General features: G+C 38.7%; 1 protein-coding gene and 1 non-coding gene across 4 annotated transcripts in view; both read right to left on the minus strand.

Moving 5' to 3' along the window:
- Positions 1 to 3,560: 3,560 nt before the first annotated feature.
- Positions 3,561 to 17,932, minus strand: part of COP1 (COP1 E3 ubiquitin ligase) — a 109,595-nt gene continuing 95,223 nt past the window's right edge. For all 3 annotated transcript variants that reach the window (XM_054711489.1, XM_028152057.2, XM_028152056.2), the window contains 2 exons: positions 6,381 to 6,425; positions 3,561 to 3,902 (listed from right to left, as the gene is read on the minus strand). In XM_054711489.1, the coding sequence (XP_054567464.1) occupies positions 6,410 to 6,425 (16 nt within the window). In that variant the 3' untranslated portion in view covers positions 3,561 to 3,902; positions 6,381 to 6,409. The remainder of the gene's footprint in view (positions 3,903 to 6,380; positions 6,426 to 17,932) is intronic.
- On the minus strand, positions 13,891 to 14,029 carry LOC114233166 (small Cajal body-specific RNA 3). Its single transcript, XR_003619306.1, has one exon. It is a non-coding gene; the product is annotated as a small Cajal body-specific RNA 3 (non-coding RNA).

Consider the following 17,932-nt stretch of genomic DNA (forward strand, 5'->3'; position numbering starts at 1 on the left):
ATCAACTGGCTCTGGCAATATTTATCAGGTTTTTCCACTGGCAAGTTACTCATTTTTTTCTTTTCTTCCTTACTGGACTTTGTGGAAGGAAATCACCATGCACAGCCCATATATAGAAGTGGCAATTATGTTCCATGAAAAATTTCTTCTTTCCATTTATTCATTCATTCAATCATTTCTTTGTTGCTCAAATTATTCCACCGTTGGTCAGTAGGAGCTACTCCTGCCTTCTTCTTTGCTTCCTTTGGTCTTGAATGTATCCTTGCTTTTCATGATTCAGCTGAGAAGTTACCTACTCCAAGGAAAAAAATTCATGCAACCACCCCTACTCCCACTGAACTTTATCTCCTACCATTCTAGACTATGATTTTTCCTATTATAGTACATCTAAATTTACATTGATTATGTGTTTATACACTGTATACTTATCCATCTTTCCCTCTGGACAATAAGCTTTATGATCATGTCTTATTTATTTTATATGTAGTACATAGTGCCTCACTTGCACAAAGCAGGAGCTCAACAAATATTTCTAGAATTATCATTATGTTTTTTTCTTTAGTCTAGGAATGCCTAACATATTAACCAGAAGCCACACTGAAGTTGGTAACTAACTGCTCTGGGAGGAACTACAAGGTGCTACTCTTGTGTTAATCGGTCATGTAACACAATAGGCTCAGGATCTAAGTTAACACTTCCTCATGTCTCACTTCTAAGTAAGCCTATTTCCTGACCATTAATCCCAGTTACATTTGCATAACTACATTAAGAGCAATGAAATTACCTGATTGTTTAGAACCAAAGGCTAGGTAGCTTCTAGCACTGCTTACCTTAGAGAAGTGGTGTCCCTAAAATAGCACATAGATATTTTGGTCATGAGGTTCCCAAGTGACTTAGTGCTAGTTCAGAATTGCATAACCACTGAAGAAATAAATTTGCTGAGTTGTATTCTTCATTGTCAGGACTTATGAGAAAATGACTTTAAAAACTGATCAAGACTCTCTCAGATATAAGGAATTAATCCTGTGGTAAATGATTAAGCTGAAACAGTTTTTAGGTTGGATCATGCTATCATCCTTGTCTAAGTCACCATTAACTTTTGACTGATCACCTTCCTAATTGTACTTTTGCTCCATCCATCCACTCACAATAAATGAGATCATGTTGTTCCACTTAACCCTTCCTTGGCACTGCTTTTATAACAAAATTCAAATTCCCAACCATGCCCTAAAAGGCTGCACATATCTAGTGGGCTCCTCTACTTCTTCAAACTCACCCCACACTTGTCTCTTCCTTGTTCATTAATGCCAGCCATGCTCATCTTTCTGAAGCTGTGGCTCAGTCCCATAAATTTTCTGATGTCTAGTAATTCCATCTTGTTACAAGAACTTTACAAAGTTCTTCAATCTTTAATGTGTCTAATGCACATGTTGTGTCTAAGAAACCCTCTACAAATCTGCTGAAATAGAGATCAGACTGAAAGATAAAAACCCAAATTCTTCTTGAGTTGAAAGGTGTTTTTTTGGGGTGTTAAAATGTACATTATCTTTAAGCTTTATTTAACTGTTAAGTTATTTTTCCAAGAAATAATAATAGTTTGATGTTGAAATCCTATAAAAACTACCACAAATTTAAAAATTGTTTACTATTTATAAGAAAAGAAGTTAAAACACAAACTTAAATAAAGTACTGCCTTAAAATAACTCACTAAAATAAAATTCAGTCCCTTTGATAACTAAAGCACCTTATTATATCCTTCCAAACCCATGAAAATTAACATGACCCCCCAAAAATAAAATATTTTTAAAAATCAGATCACATAAAATACCACAACAATCTGCTTCTGCTTTAGCACATTCAAAGAGACATGAACTCTCTGCTTCCTGTTTTGATGATTTTTCTGGACCCATCTGCCTACATGGAGTTCTTCAAGAGAAGAACCTACACTTGAATATTCTGTACCTCTGCAAAAGGTCGCTCATTATTCTTAGAAACAAAGGTCAACTAACACTGTTCTGACTGATGACAGGCATAACTTTTGAATGACAGTGACCTTTCCTCTCAGAATTGAGTCCAAAAGTTTATCAACTCCCAGAAGTTAGTAAGATATAACTGTGAAGCTGAAAATAAAAAAAAAAATTTCACCCATGTTAGCGGTAAACTCATTGGATGGTAAAAACTATTCTGGCCCTGGCTGGGTGGCGCCATTCATTGGGGCATCCTCCCGTACACCAAAAGGTTGCAGGTTCGATTCCCAGTCAGGGCGCATACCTAGGTTGTGGGTTCGATCTGTGATTGAGGTGTGTGTGGGAGGCAATAATCAATGTTGTTTTCTCTCTCTCTCAAAAATAAATAAATAAATAAATAAATAAATAAATAAATAAATAAATAAAACTTATCATTGGGTGAGGATTAAAAAAAAACAACTGATCTGAATTGATGCAAGACTATTTTTAGCCTTCATTAAACCCATGTAAAGTGAAAGTTTTTTTGGTTTTTTTTTGCTGCAGAATATTAATGTGTTTGAGAATAGCACATTTATTTTTCCAGACTCTATTGGAAGGTGTTACAAAACATATATCATTCATATAGTTATTCATACCAAGTTTCTCCAAGTGTCTATTTAAAAAAAATATATGGAGTTAATTCTGTTTATATCTTTTTCTAAAAAGCATTCAGATTTTTAACCTTTTGCACTCGGATGTCGAGTGTGACTCGACACGGTTAGCATCAGTAGCAGCTCGAGAAAAAAGCAAGCGAGTGCAAAGGGTTAAAGTAGCTCAAATAGAAGGCTTTACATTACTTTTGCTTAACCTGCTACTCTACTAACTTCTTTCCTTCTACAAACTGAAAACTATTTAGAAAAGTAACTAGACAGTCTAAGAGGTTACATGGCTTGGAAATTTGGGTGAAAGGGCTTCAAATTCTTTACCTCTATGCCAGAGACTGGCAAACCATTATCTGTGGGCCAAATCCAATGTTCCACCCATTTCACTGCTATGCCCACTTGTTTACATACGGTCTGTGGCTGCTTTCCTGCTACAAGACAGAGTTGCATAGAGACACAAACCTTATGACCTGCAAAGCTTTAAATATTTACTGTTTGTCTCTTTACAGAAAGCGCAGGGGTCGAACTAAGTTGATTTGCCTGCATTTAGGGGTTATGACATATATGTGTGACACTTCAGAGGCAAAGATACCTGTCACAGACTGACATTCCCTTTCTGTGTGAATGTGGTCTTAACAAGTCAAAATTTTAGGTCTTTGGTCAGAATCAGAGGGACTGAGGAGAATAGTACTTGCTAACGAGAGAAATCTGGTCAGAGAATGAAGAAAGGAATTCCTATGGTAAAGTTATTAATATTCCCACCTACTGTAAACATTAAATTCACTGAAAGGAACCCACATAACTTTTATATTTATGTTGACATGTGTAATTCCAAAGAGGTGGGGAAATATGGGCCTTAAAAACTGGTACATTATTCTACAGGTCATGTGTGCTACTTCTTGAGGAGATTACCATCTCTTGCCACAACTGACACAAACTTTCCCAGCTCAACTGTGGCTCAATAAACTTTTATTATTTTTTGTTATTTACTTTATTTAAAAGAATTTGTTTCCCTATCACAAAAATTAGATAACTACACCATCAACAGCAGCAAAGTCCACAGAGTTACATTGATGGTGCAGAGTTCACTGGGCATTCCCAATGTCCCAAAGGGCATAAAGGAGGGGGGAAAGTAAAAGAAAAAATACTCAAAACAAATTCAAAACCCATGATGATGTTGGGGGGAGACTTGTCGCGACAGTCTCTTATCTTCTTTCACTGTTGGCTGCAGATATACTTCAGCAGGACCAAGTACAATTTAACTTGAGTAAACCTTTCATACCAACTCCAGCACCTAATTAGGGGGGAAAAAGGATCAGTTTAATAAAAGTTTAAAAACATATAAAGAGTTTACTAGTAATGCATCTTTACTATATTGTAAATGGAGAACTAAATCAGGAAAACTTTCGCTAACTGCTAAAATGCCAAAGAATTTGAAGGAATTAGTCATTAATCCTTTCTTGCTTTCAATTCAACAGTTGGATGAATGCTCCGAGATTAGTTATCTCCACAGTTAACTAGAAAGAAACTGGCTGATGCATAGCATGGATATAACATTTTTGGAACATATACAGGGTGTGGCAAGAGTAGGTTCATAGTGGTATCCATTTTTTAATATAATACTAAATTAATAAATAATAATACAAGAATAAACTGTTTATTCTTTTTTAAAAAATATGTATTTTATTGATTTTTTACCGAAAGGATGGGAGAGGAAGAGAGTTAGAAACATCGATGAGAGAGAAACATTGATCAGCTGCCTCTTGCACTCCCCCTACTGGGGATGTGCCCACAACCAAGGCACATGCCCTTGACCAGAATCGAACCTGGGATCCTTCAGTCTGCAGGCCGATGCTCTATCTACTGAGCTAAACCGGTTAGGGCTCTGTGTTTATTCTTGTATTTTTATTTATTAATTATTATAATCAAAAGTGGATACAACTGTAAACCTACTTTTGGTGTCTTTCCATATTCTTAAGAAAAGTTTAAGTATTGCTGTTTAGGATTTTAAGCTATTTATTTCTCCCATTGATAAACAGTTTACAGTATCAAGTTATACAGGACCTAATATTTTGCCTTTGCCTATTGTTTCACATATTTTCTAGTTAATCATCTGGTGTCAAAATATTTTGCTAGTTATTACAGTAGAGTCTTATCATACAAGAAAGGTGAGATATTGCTAAAATTAAAAATGACAAGAAGTAATGATCAGTTATAAAAAGAATAGAAGAAATGGCTAAGAAAGAACATAGAACATGAGAAAAATTACAAGCCACTGTCAAAAAGAATGTAAGATGGAGAGTGCAATTCTAGGTGGCAAAGAATTAAAGGAGCAACTATTCCCTCTTCTGTTAGTGCTAAGGCTTGCCTTATACCTGTGCTTCCATAATGGTTTTTATCTTTATGGTTAGCAAGCAGGCTACTTAACATAAGAGGTCAATGCTGTTGAACAAAATCTTAGATTTGTCACTAAGATTTTGTAAGTGCTTATGTAACTTTGAGCTTACTTTAGCAATTCCAATTGCCTCAAAGGCCAAACTTACAGAAGAATAAGGTGCAGCTTTTTCAATAAATGGCTTGTCATGAGAATAAGATAAAGGGAGACTGAGAGACTACAGAGAACCACTTAAAACAGAGATTCTAAGACCTTCTACCATCTTGCTTGAGGCTTCCAGAACGTAACACTGATCAGTTCAAAAGCCTGGCTTTCGTTTAAGCTGCCCATGGCTCTCTAATGAGGCTTTCCAAGTGGAGAAACTAGCTGCCTAGAAAGGAATGCGTTTGGCCAGCTAACAGTGCAGTTCTGCTTCGAGTTTGCTCCCTTCATCTGTAGGACAGGGTGTTAGGCTTGGATTTGCTCCCTTGGTTGCTAGGTCATTCCCCACTTAGGATGAGTGAAAGGAAACCATGGCAAAATTAACGCTATGTGGCAGGGGAAATAAGATACATATTTTTAAAAAATAAACAACTTCTTGATATCTCTATATCAACAGAGAATATGTGGAAAGAATTGATATCCACAGAATAAGAGATTAAACTCCTATATTAAAAAGCTCCTCCAAAATGGTCTTTTGTTTAAAAAGTTCACTGCTTAGGTCAGGATTTATTTGTCCAATGTATTGTGCCCAAGTGCTAAATAGCCAATGGTATAATTAGATACAATTTTTACTTCCGTAAGCTCCTAACTACAAAGAAAAGTAGGTGGGAAACTATGTATGAATTTGACACTGAGACTGTGTGCCCAGAGACATTTAAGTTTGGATCACACTAATGGCAAGATCACAAGATCGATCAATTTTCAAAAGAACACTGAAATACCTTTTCTTTCCTTGGCAACTGAAGAAAAACCCACTTGTCAGGGAAGAGGACTTGAAGAAGAGTAAGATATTTTTAAATCTGGTGAATGTCTAAGCATCTCCAGCTCTATCTTGGAATGCCCTGAGGGTCTTTGGACTGGCATAGAAAAGAAGCTGAACAGCGCTTGGCCCACAGCAAATGCTTAACAGCCATTGCCTGTTTTTCATTCTGACCACTGATCAATCCACTGAGCATTTATATAACCTATAACGAGTACTATCATCTTCTCCATAGTTGCAAGCTACTTATCCTTTTCTCCTTCAATCAAAACCATTTCCAAGTAGACATAGACCCATGATTTGGAAATACCTCTAAGGCTAGTATAACTCTGTATTTCCATGTTATAGTTATAGTCCACTATAGTCTAAAAATTGAACTGAATTTAAAATGGAGATGTATAAAATAAATAGCTTACCTTAATTGTACCCTGACTGTTAGCAGCAATCAGCACATTGGACTCCTAGAAAAGAATAAGAACTTTTAAAGTATAGAGAAGGATTTTCTGGAGGGCAGTCCAAGAGAATAAATTCCTCTTCGTCCTTCTTTCTTCCCTTCACCCCAAGAAACGAATAGAATCTAAAGCGGGGAACCAACTTTAACATGATTTTAACTACAAATTTTAAACACAAAATTCCTTATTTTGAGAATTAAGTTTTAATGAAAATAATAAAGTTGGAAGCAGAGTAGGAAACTTTCAAATGTAAAGAAAAATAAAAGAATAGATTACTACTAGAAGGAAAGCTAAAAGAAACAAAGATTGCAAGAAAACACCAATAAAACTTGAGAAAAAAAAAGTGCATAATCCTTTCCATAGAAAACTCCCCTTTCATTCATTTTCTCCCATAAAACACCAGTAATTGATGCAAATGCTGCCAACATCTCTGTCATAAATCTCTATGGACAGCTATTCGGTATTAGGAAAACAAACAAGTGTGAATATCCATCTGGGAGAAGGAAGGCTGTCTTTCTTTCTAATTATTCTATCAGTATATGCATTTTTAATAACTTTGGTGATTACTTGAAATAGAATGTATGTGGTAATATATTTTTATATTCTAAGCTTTAGGAAAAAATCATTTCTCTGGCAAGTAGGAACGAAATGGACAAGACTGAGTTTAACAGAAGGAAACTCATTAAGTAAGAAGAGTTGGGACATGTCTCCTGTTGGAAACAAAGAGTCTGGAGCTTAGAAGTGTATAAAGTCTTTTTGCTTTTCAGAGTAGGCAGCTAAAAGGAGGCAGACAGATTCAAAATGCCACAGAGGCCACATGGCTGATGGAACAACCAAGTCCAAACAACAGCTATGAGAAACAGATAATGTAGTCAAGCCTCAATGAAGAAGAGGGTCTGCTGAATATCCTACAGGCTTCATGACAAAGTGATGAAGACAAGAAAGAAAACTCTTGATCTGCATCTGGGAAAGCCAGGCATCTGTGCTCTATAAACTTGTACATTTCTATATTTTTACTTCCCTTTGATTCCTAGTAAAGTTACTTTTGGAAAATGCTCATGTTTTTGCTACTGGTGTGACAGGAAATAATTTTTTCTACTACCCCTCAAAATTTTAGTATCACAACATTCCTTGGTTGTAGTTGGTGGTGATAAAATCCATGGTCCTAATTATATCAAGAAGGAATAAAAGACATGTTTTTGCTGGCGTGGGCATGAGAACTCCTGATAGGGGGGTTTGGAACAACAACAAAAAAAAACCCTCAAAATATGGCACCTTGGCATATTGTATACTTTAAGCTAAAGGAATTTGCGAAAACAACAGAAGTAGGAAGATCACTCTGACCATTCCCAACTCGAATCAGGTCATAAAGCCCTCAGGTGAGAGGTGCCCACCCTATACGCAGAAGAAAGCAACACCTTTATCTCCAAAGACAAAGGGATGCTAAGAAGAATCCGAACAAACAGGCCTTGCTGTTTCCTTCATGCTCTGTAACATTCCATGTTTCTACACGACTGCCCCTCTTCCTCAAACTTAGCACCAATTACACAGGCTTGTTTTTTGGGTCTTCGTTTCCTTGTGAAGGTTCCTGTGTCACATAAAGCTTAAATAAATCTGTATGCTCTTCTCCTGTTAATAAGTCTCTGTCATTTATTTTTCATACCTGGTCAGGGATACTAAGAAGGTTAAAGAAAACTTTTTCCTCTCCTCCTCCAGTATTTTCCTAGCGGAGGTTTTCCCTTAAATCAGCACATGTATTCTTGAAAATAGTAACAGGGGTAATACAGTATTCACTATTAGAATTAGTTTCAATATCCACTTTGGACCCAGACATGATCCTTCTGTGAACACTTTCCAGATATGAAGCCACAAATAGCAGTGACTGATCTAGTTTCTGTTTGAGCAAAGACTCCAGTCTCCAAGAAAGCCCTGGCCACCATCTTTAAACACTGCAGTCACCCAAAGCTGCTCTCTCTGCTATGGGAACATACAATGATAGGATGGTGAAAATTTTATGACCAAAGCTTTATCTCTTTCTGCCATTTTAATTCTAGTCCCCTTAAAAAATACACACACACACACACACACACACACACACAATGATTTAAGAGAGGAACGGAGAGGGACAGATAGAAACATCAATGATGAGGATGAGAGAGAGAGAGAGAGAGAGAGAGAGAGAGAGAGAGAGAGAGAGAGAGAGAGAGAGAGAGAGAAAATATGAATCATTGATCGGCTGTGCCCTGCATGACCCCTACTGGGTGGGGATTGAGCCCAAAACTCAGGCTTGTGCCCTGACTGGGAATCAAAATGTGACCTTCTGGTTCATAGATTGATAATCAACCACTAAGCTACACCAGCCAGGCTCTAGTCACCTTTTAATACAAAGGAGGAAGGCAGCGAAACCTGGTAGAGATGTAGGTGCACCCTCTCTGCCAGTTTTAGAGGTTATAAATTACATAATTCAAACTTCTAATTCTCAGTGGAAGAAAATCTTGGAAAAGTGTGGTATAGTATCATACAGTATGAAAGACTAGGCTCAATTAAATAATACATCACCACATAAGAGGAGTCTGAAGTCTGTGTAATTACTACACTAAACCTAAGTAGGAAGACATCTGATAACTATCCACCAGGAACAAACAATGTCTTTTGTAACCTCAGGACTATTGTGGCATTAACAAGTGATGCCATATCAGATGCTACCAGAGGGTTAACACTAAACATCTTTTCCTGTGGAGACAGATAAATATCTCATTTACAAAGAAGATAACACAGGAAGTAAGAGCCCAGTTGGAACTGTCTTTTGGGACTGACATATAGGTGACAAAGTGTTGTCCTAAGAATTCTTAGAAACACTCAAAACTGTTCATACTAACAAACAATGAAAACAAAAAGTTTACATCTCCATATACCGCCTTCCTGCAAAGACCATGAACTTATAAAAAAGAGATTTAGGATAAAACTGTCTTTCAGATAACCAGGTATTGGTTGACAATAAATTAATTTTTGCATGCAACAGAAAAATAAAACCAGTTATTATAAATGGTGAAGGAAGGAGACTTGAATTGGGTAGTAAAAACACAATACAATATACAGACAATGCATTATAAAATTGTATCCCTGAATCCTGTAAAATTTTATTAACCGACTAGAGGCCTGGTGCATGAAAATTCATGCACTGGAGGGGGGAGGGTCCCTCAGCCCGGCCTGCCCCCTCTCACAGTCTGAGAGCCCTCAGGGGTGGAAAGTGACCCAGCAATCGGGGGAAGGCGACACCCCCATCACACCTCTGCTGCTGCCACTGTCAGCAGCTCAAGCCTCGACCAGCCCTGGTTACCTGATACTTGGGCGGCCCTGGGCGGCTAGGCAGCCGACATCCAAGGCTTGCCTGTGCCTCAGGCCGGTCCTGGGTGGCTGGGGGACTGAGGGAACTGGGGGACTCCGGAGGCAGGCACGTGGAGCAGCTGGACCCGCCTGGGGGTGGGCCCAGCCGCGCCGCGCGCGCCTGCCGCCCTAGCGGGGCTGTGGGGACTGAGCACCGCCATCTTTGAGGGCATGGCAGTCAATTAGCATATTCCCTCCTTATTGGCTGTGGGCCTCACACCATCTTTGTGAGGGTGTGGTGGTCAATTAGCATATTCCCTAGTATGTCAACCCAATATATTCCACAAAAAAACAAAGGTTGCTAAAAGTTGGCCATAAAACCAATACAATAAAATAAAACCTGGTATTTTACTTAGGCATAGAGGTATGAAAGTGGTAAGTATAAGGTTATTACTGTAGGTTTCAAGTGATTTTTGTTTGCAGTTTGAATGACTAGTAGTTCTTAGCTGCAGCTGTAGTCTGCTAGAGCCAAATGTAAATAAGTTCTGGCTTAATGAGTTGTTTTCACTTGCTAAGTGAAATAAACACGCTAGCCAGCAATTCTCATTTTTCCCCTCTTTCTTGGAAACTGACAGTTTTGTTATAAACTCTCCTCAAGGTTAAGCTAATATTGCACCTAATATTTTCTTTTTAATATAAAGAGATTAAGATAATGGAAAAATTAGCAGCAAGTTTTATAAAAATAGAAGACACATACACAAAAACCACCTTGCTTATAAAGTGAGTAATATTATACTCACACTGATACAATGGTAGCTTGCCTATAAAAGTGCCATCATAGTTAATATATTAAAATCCTAATTAATTATTCACTACTTTGCAATTAGAGGACTTATTCCTAGATATAAACATAATTGATTTTAAATGTGAACTAATTTTATTATAGATTTAAACATGTTAAAAGAAATCCCAAATAAGTCCCATTTCTGGCCATGGCAGAGTAACTGGAACACATTTGCTCTCTTGCCAGTTAAAAAAAATTAAACAAAATTTGTAAGACAACACTGGACAATAAGCAGTGCAAGACTGTGATTCTTATAAGAAGGGAAACAAATGAGGTGAGTCCTATAACTGCCCTGGCTTTCTGCTTGGAGGCAATTTCTTGAGCACATAGGAGAATCCAAATAGAGCACAGAGGAATCCAAGCAGATCATAGGACACAGAGATATAAGTTCATGGTATTTGTAGGGCAGCTTGAATTTGTACAGCAAAGTAGCATAGATTGTCCTATTTCCTCCCTTGCACCAAACTTAAAATTTTTCTGTTAAGACGTATCGTTTTATTAGGTAACCAAAGGAACTTGTGTTCGCAATTAGGGAATACGTACTATAAGCTGCTCTCAGGGGTGGATATTAAAAATATTTCACAGCCCTAACTGGTTTGTCTCAGTGGGTAGAGCGTTGGCCTGTGGACTCAAGGGTCACAGGTTCGATTCTGGTCAAGGGCATGTACCTTGGTTGCGGGCACATCCCCAGTAGGGGGTGTGCAGGAGGCAGCTGATTCATTTTTCTCTCTCATCGATGTTTCTAACTCTCTCTCCCTATCCCTTCCTCTCTGTAAAAAAATCAATAAAATATATTTTAAAAAATATTTCACAGACACAGGAACCAGTCATAAAAACTAGTACAGCTATGCCATTACATATCTGATTGTCCCTGTTTTTAGCATATCCTTGGCCACAGAATTAGTTACAGTTCCATCCAATCTTTAAATATAACAGTAAAGAGATAGTAAACATCCATCTTCTAAAGGGATTTAAAATTTATACAATGAGGATCAAAGTCTGAGCTTCAAACAGCAAAGAAAGATGTGTAACTTAAGGTGTTGGTACAGTGTACAAAAATACTCACTTGCCTTTACATTCAAAGAAGCCCACCTTTAATTAAGATCACCAGCTTTGATTTGTTATGAAGGGAACACTTGATTTATACATTCATATATCTGGTTTGAGTAGAAGCCTACTGTCATCTACTAGATTTACGGAATTTTGTGCAGAAGAAATTTTAATGGGAATATATGACATTGCAAGAAAGGGTGAGGACACATGTAGTTACATGGGAGAACATGGCAACAAGTAGACTCAAAAAGACAGGGGCATGCAAAGGATTTAAAAACACAGGGACAATGTTTATAGCATGTAACATTTAAAATTAATTAACTAATTAATTAATTTAAAAAAGAGTTGACAAAGAATAAAAAGAACACAGGGACATTTCTTGGACTTGGTTGAGACATTCTAGAAAGTGATAAAGAGCAGTGACAACACCTCTAAAGTATATTGGACACATATGTTGAGATAGGTTCTTGAATCTAGATTTGAATTTATCATACAAAGAAACAGAGCAAAAATAATACAAGTATGTAGAAAATTTAAAAATGGTTCATTAAAATGAAGACTAAAATAGACTAAGGACTTCTAAAGAGCCTAGAAAAATAAGACTAGTTATTCAACAACTGTTTGATACAATAACTGCTCAGAGTAAAATATATGGGGTTTTCAAAACCACAAACAGGATTCTCACACAATCAGTTATAAATAAATTGCCAGCTGTGGCTTGCTTATTAGCATACCCTGGTGCTGTATATAATATCTCAGTGCATTAGAAATGCCACTGTCACTCCCGCTCCGTCCCACACCTACAGCAGAACACACTCCATGAAAAACTATATTTTAAATTTAGTACTAAGACATTAATAATTAATAACCAGCTTTTCCGCCTGGAAGTGGTCATTTTGGAAATTTGGGTACAAGTAAAAGAATACATAAATTATATTTTGGAAAATGCACTTTCTTAATGACAAATCAATTCTTAATGAGAAAGATTAATGAAAGCCAACTCTGATGAGCTCCTTCAAATCGAAACTACTGATTGACCTTTACTGATAATCCTGGACTAGTTAAACCAATGTGGTCCCTCAGAAAAATAATATTTCTATTTTCACTCCACTTTTTGTCTTTAGTTTCCTGAAACAAACAATCTCTATTTTCAAAAACCATAAGATTACTCATAAACCAGTTAAGATGGATGCAGAGGTAACCTCACTGGATGGTCTATTAATAATCCAGTATACTGTCAGGAAAGGAAGAAGAGGATAAAGGGAGGGGGGAGAGATAAATGGTAACAGGAAGGAGACTTGACTTTGGGTGGTAAACTCATAATATGATACAGATGATACCCTATACAATAAAAGCCTAATATGCTAAGTGTCTGGTTGTCTGTTCAACCAATCAAAGTGTAATATGCTAATGATATGCTAAGACCACATAACCGCTCACTATGATGTGCACTGACCACCAGAGGACAGTCAACTGGTTGACCAGTTGCTATGACGTGCACTGACCACCAGGGGGCAGACGCTCTGACTGGTAGGTTAGCTTGCTGCTGGGGTCGGCCAATCAGGACTGAGCGAGAGAGGCTGGACACGCCCTGGAGCCCTCCACAGCCCTGATTGTGCACCGGTGGGGGTCCCTTGGCCTGGCTGCACCCTCTCGCAATCCGGGACCCCTCATGGGGGCACACTGACTGTCAGGTAGTTCCATCTATATAATAAAAGCCTAAGCAACTGTTATGGTGGAACAACTGGAATGACTGGTCACTATGATGCGCACTGACCACCAGGGGGGAGATGCTCAATGCAGGAGTTGCCCCCTCGTGGTCAGTGCACTCCCACAGGGGGAGCACCGCTCAGCCAGAAGCCAGGCTCATGGATGGCAAGCGCAGTGGCAGTGGTGGGAGACTCTCCCGCCTCCACGGCAGCACTAAGGAGCAGCAAGCCAAGCAGTAAGGAGTGAGCAGGAAGGTGGTAAGGAGCAAGGGGTCCCAGACTGCGTGACCGTGCAGGCTGGGATGAGGGACACTCCCCTCTTGCCCAGTGCACGAATTTTGTGCACCAAGCCTCTAGTATGTGTATGTGTGTGTGTGTGTGTGTGTGTGTGTGTGTGTATAATCTTATACATATATTTATAACTTTATTACCAATGTCACCCCAATAAGTTCAATAAAAATTTTTAAAAAACTCAGTACAGTTAATCAGCAGATATTAACCAATAGCAAAGAGAGCAGTACCTGGAGTGCAGGTTTCTCAGCTTGTATGGAGGGGAACGATCAGACTTAGACAGCTGTGCTAAGCCAGACAGAGACCTCCATGTTTATGTAGGATCACTGCAATTTGTAGACAAAGGCATTTTTCATTTGTCCACATGGTTGGTACCTGCAGATCCCATTTTGGTGTGCTTCATTACTAAGCAGCCTTTTGCTATCCAGTCTTTGTTATACCAACTTCCTGACTGCATTAGATTCTCATTTAAACACACTTTAATGCATTCAAACAAGTTATGGAAAATAAACAGGATTTGAGAACCATTAAAAAGACACACAACATACAAACTCAAAGTGATCTTTACTCAGGGAGAAAAGGTTGTAAAAAACATGTACAAGGGAAGGAGAACTGAGATACACAAAAATATCCCATACATTCACCACCCTTCCTTCATTTCCAATGCTTTCCAAAATCTTCTCCCTTCTCATCAAGAACCTAATCAACTTAACTTCCCTTACCACACAGCACTCAAATATTACCTCCAGACACCTAGTTTCCTTCACAGGCCAATAACTCTAGGCTTTGGGATGCTCTCCTGCATAAAGCTGGAGAATCATGTACTTGCAAGGCACATCTGATGGGAAAAAAACCTCTGTCTTGAGGAGGGCCTATGAGCATGGAATTGTGAATATCTAGTTACTAGTGCTATTTGCACAATTCCTCCAGAATACTCTGAGCAAAGCTGTTTCAAGACTTCTGTACTATTTTAGCTATACCATGTAACACAGTAGAAACTGCAATGGATTTAAGACAGGGAGACCTGGACCTGCATTTTTGGGTCTGTCATAGTATTTCTTAACCTTCTTAGAGACTCAATTTCTTCAACTATAAAATAAATGATCTTAGGTTCTTTATAGAATTTTTATAAAAACTCAAAGAAAACACAGTAAAGTATCTAACCAAAAAGGAACAGGCATATTATACACACCCAAAAAATACGTGACAGTTATTCTTATTAAAATACCCATTTCTTTATAATCAAAACAAGAGGCCTGGTGCACGAAATTTGTGCAGGGGCCGGGGTAGGGGGGATTGTTCCTCAGCCCAGCCTGCACCCTCTCCAATCTGGGACCCCTCTAGGGATGTTGAACTTCCCATTTAGGCCCAATCCCAGTAGGATCGGGCCTAAACAGGCAGTCAGACATCCCTCTCATAATCCAGGACTGCTGGCTCCCAACCGCTCGCCTGCCTGCCTACCTGATTGCCCATAACTGCTTCTGTCTGCCAGCCTGATCACCCCCTAACCACTCCCCTGCCAGCCTGATTGATGCCTAACTGCTCCCCTGCCAGCAAGATCAACGCCTAACTGCTCCCCTGCAGGCCTGGTCACCCCCAACTGCCCTCCCCTGCTGGCCCAGTCACCCCTAACTTCCCTCCCTTGCCAGCCTGGTCACCCTATCTGCCCTCCACTGCCGGCCTGGTCGCCCCTAGCTGTCCTCCCCTGAAGGCCTGGTCGCCCCCAACTGCCCTCCCCTGCACGCCTGGTCACCCCCAACTGCCCTCCCCTGCAGGCCTGGTCCCCCCCCAACTGCCCTCCCCTGCCAGCCTGATCTTGCCCCCAAATGCCCTCCCCTGCCAGCCTGGTCTCCCCCAACTGCCCTCCCCTGCCGGCCATCTTGTGGTGGCCATCTTGTGTGTTGGAGTGACGGTCAATTTGCATATTACTCTTTTATTAGATAGGATACCCATTTCTTTACAGCTGTTGCAACTATGACTACCACTATATCATTCTAGTCACTATATTTATGATCTTATAAAATTGATTAAAACCATAAAGTAAATTCTCCAGTTAAGTAGCCTTAAATTTTAACATAATTCCAACTCCTAAAAAAACTAAGTAGCTGCTGGTGTTGATATTTTTTGCTCTTAAAGTAGAAGCAAGGAATATAACTGGAATCACACTAATGAAGTACAATTATAGAAGAATATACCTGAATGGCAGCTGGCGGAGTGCACTCTATAGGTGTAACAGCAGCTGTGAGAAGCCAGAAATGAAGGAGATGAAATGGTTAAGAAAGGGATAGAATAGTAGGGGTTGGGTTAAAAAAAGGATAAGAGAATTTAGATAAGTGGGAGGGAGAAAACAAGGCAATACAGATATATGGGGAACAACGTGAACACAAGTTCAGAGGTAAGATTAAGAATAGAATGGGGGCAATAAAGAAACTTGCTTAATAGGTATTTTGTGCTAGAAAATAGAAATAAGGTTGGACAAGTAGCATTACTTCAAATTCTTAAAAATCTTGAACACTGCTTGCAGTTTAGATTTAATGCCTAAGATCAATCACATGAGGAAAGAGAAATAATTAAAGGAGAGTGACATTTAAACTCACATCTATGATTATACTTATTTTAAAGGCTGACTTCCAATTAATTACTTAAATTTGAAATCTGAGCTACCTTTGAATCAGTTCTTCTGGGTAGTTTTTCCTATAATTGAAACTAGATTTTCTTAAGAATCTTATTTAATTGTGAGGGTAAAAATACAATTTTTAAATTAGATAAAGGCACCTGAAGTGAAATATAAAATAATCAAGTTGAAGAAATATATTTATGAAATTATATCCTCATTTTTAATGATGGTCAAATATACTACTTGGAGTTACATGCAAATACTGAGTTTGAAAGAAGGTTTTCTGAATGACCTAGGATCAGTTAAAGGTAATGAACAATGTTTGACTTTGTGAATTCCTATGTTTAATGATTAAGGATATTTGGTAGCAGTATACAAAAGCTAATCTAAAGAGAATATAAAGCATTGGTAGTAATCTGTGAAGGGAGGGAAGGAAGAGGAATGAGGAGATGAAAAACATAAATAAATGAGAAAAAAAAAGAAATATAGGATGTCTCAAACAAAGTATTATTGCTGTTGGATGAATATTTAAAGATAAAAACGAGATGCAACAATAATGATTTAGGAGTTTTGGGCTTAAATGACTTAGAAAAATGATAAAGCCAAAAGGAAGCAAGGACGTTAATCTGTCAGAGGCTGAAAGGAAAAATCAAAGAAATAGTATTTAACAATAAATTCCCAAAGAGCTCACTGATGGATTTAAATTGCCCTCACTTCTTTTTGTGGCCAGTTAGGGTCTTTGAACATTTAATTAAGTAAAATTTAACTTGTAAATTCAACAAATTTCTTACAAAGCAAATGTAAAAATAAAAAAGCTCAAAACCTGATTATGTTATAGCACTTGATTATATACAAATCCCATGGGCAGTGTTTTAAAAATAGAAAATCTGGAGCTTCTGAGTTGGTGAACACACTGAAGTGATGGAAATGGAAAGATGGCTTGCCCAGAGAAGGCATGGGAGCCCCATCCACACCATCCCCACCAATAACTGTCTCTATGCATCTTTTCCATTTGGCTGCTCCTGGGCTATAGCCTTTATAATAAACTAGAGGCCCGGTGCACGAAATTCATGCATGGAGGGGGGGGGGGATGGTCCCTCAGCCCGGCCTGCGCCCTCTCGCAATCCAGGACCCCTCGGGGGATGTCCGACTGCCGGGTTAGGCCCAATCCCTGCAGTCGGACATCTGGCAGTAGGACATCCCTCTCGCAATCTGGGACCGCTTGCCTGTCTGCCTGCCTGCCTGCTCAGTGCATGTCATAGCGACCAATCATTCTGCCATAATGGTCGCTTAGGCTTCATATATATATATATATATATATATATATATATAAGCATTTGATCAAATTTGGCTGATTAAACATCAAGACATGCTGCTTCCTGGGAGACAGATCTTGTGCTCCAGCTTTAAGATCCTGATTTAGTACAAGTATTACAAGAATGTTCTAGCCTGCCCTAACCGGTTTGGCTCAGTGGCTAGAGCATCGGCCTGCAGACTGAAGGGTCCCAGGTTCGATTCCGGTCAAAGGCATGTACCTTGGTTGCGGGCACATGCCCAGTAGGGGGTGTGCAGGAGGCAGCTGATCGATGTTTCTCTGTCATCAATGTTTCTAACTCTCTATTCCTCTGTAAAAAAATTAATAATATGTATATATAAATATATAAAAAGAATGTTT

This window comes from Eptesicus fuscus, chromosome 22 (genome assembly GCF_027574615.1).
Source record: "Eptesicus fuscus isolate TK198812 chromosome 22, DD_ASM_mEF_20220401, whole genome shotgun sequence".
NCBI lineage: Eukaryota > Metazoa > Chordata > Mammalia > Chiroptera > Vespertilionidae > Eptesicus > Eptesicus fuscus.